The sequence below is a fragment of the Phyllobates terribilis genome, unplaced genomic scaffold (assembly GCF_046119375.1).
Source record: "Phyllobates terribilis strain yellow unplaced genomic scaffold, ASM4611937v1 Scaffold_12__6_contigs__length_324123572, whole genome shotgun sequence".
NCBI classification, from domain to species: domain Eukaryota; kingdom Metazoa; phylum Chordata; class Amphibia; order Anura; family Dendrobatidae; genus Phyllobates; species Phyllobates terribilis.
Window position 1 is genome coordinate 249,216,300 of NW_027362772.1, and position 7,343 is coordinate 249,223,642.

At 39.2% G+C, this 7,343-nt stretch overlaps 1 protein-coding gene across 1 annotated transcript; it reads left to right on the forward strand.

The window, feature by feature from the left end:
* The first annotated feature begins 643 nt into the window (after positions 1–643).
* LOC141171791 (kelch-like protein 10) lies at positions 644–5,494 on the forward strand. The gene is made up of 2 exons (XM_073655429.1): positions 644–829; positions 5,053–5,494. The coding sequence occupies exons 1-2, from the start codon at positions 747–749 to the stop codon at positions 5,492–5,494; spliced, it is 525 nt and encodes a 174-aa protein (XP_073511530.1). The 5' UTR covers positions 644–746.
* The last annotated feature ends 1,849 nt before the right edge of the window (positions 5,495–7,343 follow it).

The following is a 7,343-nucleotide window of genomic DNA, read 5'->3' on the forward strand; positions in this document are numbered from 1 at the left end:
AAGCAACATGTGCAAGAGACTTCAGGAATCTCATTCACATTGCAGGCACTATATAATCCTTCAGTTTTGTGAAAAATCTGCGCAGGAAAAACGTGCCAGAACTGCAACGTGTGCACAGACACTAAGACAACAAATTTATGAAAATTACCAAATCCTAATTACGGTGCACATACCTGTCACTTTTTGTTTAATGTGGTTGTATGTGGTCTTGCCACAAATTTTTCAGTTCTATATTTTTGGGCACACAGCTTGAATACATGAAAAAACACCTTAACTCCATGTGTTTCATCTGTTCTAGCCACACAGCTGAAAAGCACATTTTGCAGTAAGTGGGCTCTTTTTTGGGGCATTCTTACCCTATAGCTGTTTGCACAGTCTGGAATTTTTAACTCTATCATTCCCAGAGTGCATAGCTTACAGTGAACAGTGACTCTGGGGGATCTGTTTAACTTTGCATATATTTATTATTTATTGATATAAATGTAAACTCTTGAGAAAAAAAGCGTCAAAAAATGTGATTATTTATTGAAGCATAACTGTGGAATAAGTCACAAACACCAAGCTGAGACACTGATATCTCCCCTGACCGATCCATTCAGAATTCCATTGCACAATCCAGATTGTGATGTCATAAATGAATTCTTTGTCCGGATAGTTCTACGGCTGCATTGTTATTCCATTCCGTCAGTTGCAGAGAAGACGCAGTGACAGTACAGGCCACCATATAAACATACTGTAAGTGCAAGATGTGTGATGTTGTAATCAAAGCCATTGGTGTGGAGTTTAACGCACAAAAGAGCATCCTATGCAGCTGCAGTCTTTACTTTAGGTCAGTAATTAATCTGTAGCATTAATTAGTACCTATTTTTAACACATTTTTTTTTATTAAGGTCAATGTTTATGATGTTTCCAACAGTGACGATTCTATCTTTCTTGCTGTCTGAGGCAAACATTAAAGTGGTACCTCTCCCCGCTATGAAATACAAACCTGCAGTGAATAAAAACAAATTTTGGGGGTTTTGCTTTTATGGTATTTATAGTATGGTTATTTCTAAAAAAAAATGAATATGGCACTAGTATTGTAATTAATATATGAATACAGCACCAGTACCATCATTGGTGCATAAATATATCACGAGAGCCACAATCAGTACATGAATATTTCACCAGAACTCCATCTGTGCATGAATACGGCACCAGAATCATATTCAGTACAGGAATACATTAGCAAAACTACCATGAGTACTTAAATAAATTACCAGAACCATCATTAGTACAGGCATACAGCTCCAGAACCATCATCAGTACAGGAACACATCACTAGAATCATCATCAGTACATGATTACGACACCAGAACCACATCAGTACATGAATAAATCACCAGAACCATCAACAGTACATGGTTACATGACTAAACTCTTCATCATCCCATGAATACATCATCAGGATCATCATCAGTACATAAATACATCACCAGAAAAATCATCAATACAACAATACATCACCAGAACAATAATCACTACATGAATACATCACCATAACCCCCATCAGTGGATGAATTCATCTTCAGGACCACCATTAGCGCAGGAATATATAACCAGAACCATTATTAGTACATGACTTCATGTACTGATGGTGGTTATATTGATGTATTCATGTACTAATAATGATTCTGGTGCTGTGTATTCATGTGCTTATGATGGTTCTGTTGATGAATTCATGCACTGATGATAGCTAGGGTGATAAATTCATCACCATAACCACCATGAGTATATTAATAAATTAACAAAATCACATTTAACTTGATAAGTTACTGACACAAATTTGCAAAACCATTGTAAAAATGTTCAGTGGTAAATCTGCAGTGTAACATCAGTAACAGCAAATTAGATGAGAATAAACTAATGTCATCTAAGCGTTGAGTATATTTTCCAAACATAAATTAACATGGAATGCAGATTTCCTAATTCGAAACATGTACATTTTTTTGCCGGAATTCATGCTTGCAATGAACAGTGTCAAACCTGTGATGATTACACAATAAAATCTTTGAAAATCCCACATGTGAAATTTTGCAGTGAATTAGTGACAGTTTTGATGTGAAATCTACAGTGGAATTGTCCCAAACAAATTTGCCATGTGTGGCAGGGACCCTTAGCCTCTTAGACTATGTTCACACAGAGTTTTAAAGATATTTCTGGCAAAATACTCCTCAAAAAAAGTTAAACTATTCCTATTCATTTCTATGGAAAATCTACATTGTTGTTCATATTATGAGTCTTTGAGCGTTGGGTTTTGCAAAACTGCTAGTGGAAAAAAAGAGCATGTCACTTTTTTGAAGTCTATCCTCATGGGATGTGCTCCAAACTAAGTACTGGCAAATCAAGAGGCTGCAAATAAATGCTTCAGAAAAAAAACTATTCCAAAACTCTTGATAACTGCTTCAGGAAAAGAAAAACTCTTCTAAAAACTGCTCAAAAAGTATGAAGTGGTTTCTGCTTGAAAAACTTGTAGTGTTTGAATGCCTTAAACATAGCCTAAATATACAGTATGTACCCATGACGTCTTAATTCATTAACGTCTTCCAAGCTGAAATCGCTTTGGGGAAAAGCCAGTGGTCTTTTTTATCAGCATCACATGGATGTCATCAGTGTAAAATCTGCGTACTGTCCGTGATTAACATCGCAGCATGTAGGATAATCTTTGTCATTTATTTATTTATCCATACGTGCAAATCACTGATAAAACACTGATAGGAAAAATTGACACGCAGACGAAACACTGATCCAAATCAATGATGACACTAACACTCTGATCATTTTTTTCGTACATGACAAACACGGACATCTGAATGCCGCCTAAAGAGCCTCTAAACGAAGCTTTCTGAAGAGCGTACCTGTTACTTATCTTAACGGTTTCCGAACTATGAAGCGGTTAAAAGAAGTGTCAGAAGACTGAATATGTACACAGCAATGTCATTTTTACAGCGCTGTAAATTATCTTCATTTTGCGGTGCTTTTTTAGGTGGATTCCGAGTGGAAGCCGCCCGAATAAATGTCGTGTGGACATAGCCTGAAAAATATGTTGTCAGCACATACTCTAAGGCCAGTTTCACACATCCGTATATTTCTGGTACCAGAAAAACTGGTACCAGAGATACCCATGTCCCGTGTGTCCGTATGTGTCACACGTGTGGCAACCATGTGACATCCATGTGCTGCATCAGGATCACACGGCCCTGCGCCTGGGAATCAGTGTACAGTTAGTGCTGTTCCCAAGCGCCGGGTGCTGAACACTGCCCTCATCATGGTTCCCTGTGATCAGCATCAGCAGGGACAATGATTAGGGCGGTAGTATTGTTCTCCTGCAGTGTCCCTGTTTAAAAATAAGAATAAAATAAAAAATCCTTATACTCACCTGTCCGGAGATGTCCCCCCCTGTAATCTATGCGACCGCTGAAGCCGGGAAGACAGGGAGAATGAGCCGGGGAGAATAAGCAAGCGGCTCCGGAGCTGCGCTCAGTGAGTGGCAGGACACTGCTCCTGAGCTCAGCAACGGGGCTCGCTCGCTGGAGCGACTCATTCTCCCCGGCACCCCAGCTTGATCGATTGCATGGATTACAGCGGGGGACATCTCCGGACAGGTGAGTATAAGGATTTATTATTTTACTGTATTCTTATTTTTACACAGGGACACTGCGGGAGCAGACACTACTACCCTCATCATTGTCCCTGCTGGTGCTGGTCACAGAACCAGCAGGGAACTATGATGAGGGCAGTGTTCAGCACCCGGCGTTTGGGAACAGCGCTAACTGTACTGCTGATTCCCAAGCGCCGGTATGTGTCACTCTGATGACACATAGATGCCATCCATGTGTGTTCAGCGTGAGACACTTTTGCGGACCGTGCATCCTCAAAAAAACGGACATGGCAGCTTGTGGAGCACACGCACACGCGGTCCATGGAAACACACTGACATGTGCGCAGATCCATAGATTTGAATGGTTCTGCGTGTGTCAGTGCCTCCAGTACATGTGGAAACTGTCACCACACGTAGTGGAAACACGAATTTGTGAAAGAGCCTTAACGGTGTGTTGACACAGTTTTTTTGCTGAGTTTTTGGAGCAGAAACTCTTCAAAACGCACAAGGAGTTCAAAAAGCCGGCAAAGCTGCTTCCGGAAAACGTATGCTGGAATTTTTCCGATGCAGCATTGACTGGGAAAATACGTCTAAAATACACCAAGTGCACACAGCCTAATAGACATTCGGGGCAGAAATTGTAGATCGACACTCAGATTTGCTGTGGATGCGTTGCTGGTTGTGCAGCAGAACCACTTGAGGACTAGCCCCTATTGTGATGCAGTAGGACTAATTTTTTCTTTCCAAATGGATTAAGGGGGTTATCCAGGACTATTTTACTATTACTATTTTTTACTATGGGCCTAAAAACTAACAGGCAGGTACTTGCTAACTGCCTTACTATTGTGCCCGGTGCCAGACCTCTCCTGCCAGCTTCTCTTCTGCTCTGCTGATGGGGCGTGATTGCCCACATCATGCTGATTGACAACCGGATCCCCGCTGCCTAACTGTGTGAGCTAGCTGTCAATCAGCATGATGTCAAAAGTCACGCCCCATCGACAAAACAACCAGGAAGAGGAAGAACTACTCTGTGGACACTGAGCAGCTGAATCGCCAGCAGGAGCGGTCAATAACCGTTCTGTGCCGGCACTGCGTAGAACAGGCAGGTAGTTAGTAACAACCTGCCTTCTAGTTTTTCAGCTCATAGTGAAAAAAATATTCCTGAATAAACCTTTTAAGTAGCCTAATCTACATTTCTGTAGTGGATTTTTTTCTGCAATGGAGCAAAAACTTCACTAAGAACATTTCATGCACATTTTGGAGCCAATTCGACACTGAAATTTGTATCTATTCCAAAACAATTAAAAAGTCAATGACTTTCAAACTAGTCTTGCCCACAGTTACTTGCCAGCCCAGCAGAGTCATTAACGTTATTTTGAATGTCCTTTATGATTTTGATTATTTTCTTGCAGAGCATTATTCTCAAGCAGTGGGCACAACGGCGAAAAAAAGGTTTATGACATCCCAGGTGTCTCCCCAGACATAATGAAGTTGATTCTAGAGTATGCCTATACCCAGAGCATCCAAATCGATACTAATAACGTAGAGAATCTCTTCATCGCTGCCGACTACCTGAACATCTTGGACCTTGCACAACTTTGCTCTGAATTTCTTGGAAGTCAACTGTGTCCTCAAAACTGCATTGGCATCCTCAAATTCACTAAATATTATTATTGCCCTGAGCTTTACCAGGAGGCATATATGTTTATAATACACAACATTGAGAATATAATGGAGACTTCAGATGAGTTCATTGAACTGTCAACTATGGAACGTAGAAATCTTTTGGAGAGAGATGAACTCAATGTTAATCAGGAGGAAGCTGCATTTGAATCCATCACAGACGATCAGTAACTGAAATTAACTGAACTTTAATTCTTGGTATAATAAATCAAGAATAAACATAAATTAAACCCTTCACCCCCGAGCCTGTTTTCGCTTTCCTGAGCAGGCCATATTTTACAATTCTGAACAGTGTCACTTTATGTGATAATAACTCTGGAACGCTTCAACATATCCCAGTGATTATGAGATTGTTTTTTTTCGTGACACATTGTACTTTATATTAATGGTAAATTTTGGTCAATATTATTTGTGTTTATTTAAGAAAATATTGAAAATTTAAAAAAAATAAATAAAAAAAAAAGGGGGGATTTTTTTGCAATCTTCAAACTTAAAATTTTAAAATAGATAATAATTAACATTTACCACATGTCTACTTTACATCTGCATAATTTTAGAAACATATTTTTTTTTTTAGAATGTCAGAAGGGTTAAAAGTTAATCAGCGAGTTCTCATTTTTACAACAAAATGTACAAAATAATTTGTTTAAGGGACCCAATCACATTTGAAGTGACTTTGAGGGGTCTATGTGACAGAAAATACCCAAAAGTGACACCATTTTAAAAACTGTACCCCTTAAAGTGCTCAAAATCACATTCAAGAAGTTTATTGATCCTTCAGTTGCTTCACAGGAATTGAAGCAATGTGGAAAGAAAAAATTAACATTTTTTCCACAAAAATGTTGTTTTTTCCCCAAAGTTTTCATTTTCATAAGGGTAACAGGAGAAAATAGACCATACAATTTGTTGAGCAATTTCTCCTGAGTAAGCCGATACCCCATATGTGGTGGAAAACTACTGTTTGGGCGCACAGCAGGGGAAGGAGCACTATTTAACTTTTGGAGAGCTAAATTTGCTGGAATAGATAGCGGACGATATGTCGCGTTTGCAGAGTCCCTGATGTACCTAAACAATGGAAACCCCCACAAGTGACCCCATTTTGGAAACTTCACCTCTCAAGGAATTTATCTAGAGGTATGGTGAGCACTTTGAACCCACAAGTTCTTCACAGAATTTAATAAAGTTGAGCCGTGAAAATGAAATAAATACATTTTTTTCTGCAAAAAGTTAGCTTTAGCACAAAATATTTAATTTTCACAAGGGTAACAGGAGAAAATAGACCATACAATTTGTTGTGCAATTTCTCCTGAGTACACTGATACCCTCTATGTGATCGTAAAGTACTGTTTGGACACACGGGAGGGTTCTGAAGGGAAGTAGCACCAATTAAATTCTGGAGCTCAATTTTGGCTGAAATAGATTGCAAATGCCATGTCACATTTGACGAGCCTCTAAAATGCCAAAACAGCTGAAACCCTCACAAGTGACACCTTTTTGCAAACTACACCTCTCTAGGAATTCCTCTAGGGGTGTAGTGAGCATTTTTAATCCTTAGGCGACTCACAGAATTCCATAACATTGGGCTGCGTAAATTGAAAATTGCCATTTTTTTCCACTAAAATGTTGCTTTGGCCCCAAATTTTTAATTTTCATAAGGGATAATCGGAGAAAACAAACTGTACAATTTATTACGCAATTACTCCAGAGTATGCAAATACTTCATATGTTGTCGAAAACTACTTTTGAAGCACAGTGCAAAGCTCAGAAGGGAAGTAGCGCCATATTGGAGTTCAGGTTTTGCTGGAATGGCTTGAAGGTGCCATGTCACATTGGCAGAGCCCCTGAGGTGCAAGAACAGTGGAACCTCCCATAATTAACCCCATTTTTCATATTGACACCACGGGTGTGTCACAAAATTTTATACCATTGGGCAGTGAGTGATGAAAAAACATTTTTACCACAAAAATTTTGTTTTAGCCCCAGATTTTACATTTTCACACAGGAAAATGAGTAAAAATGG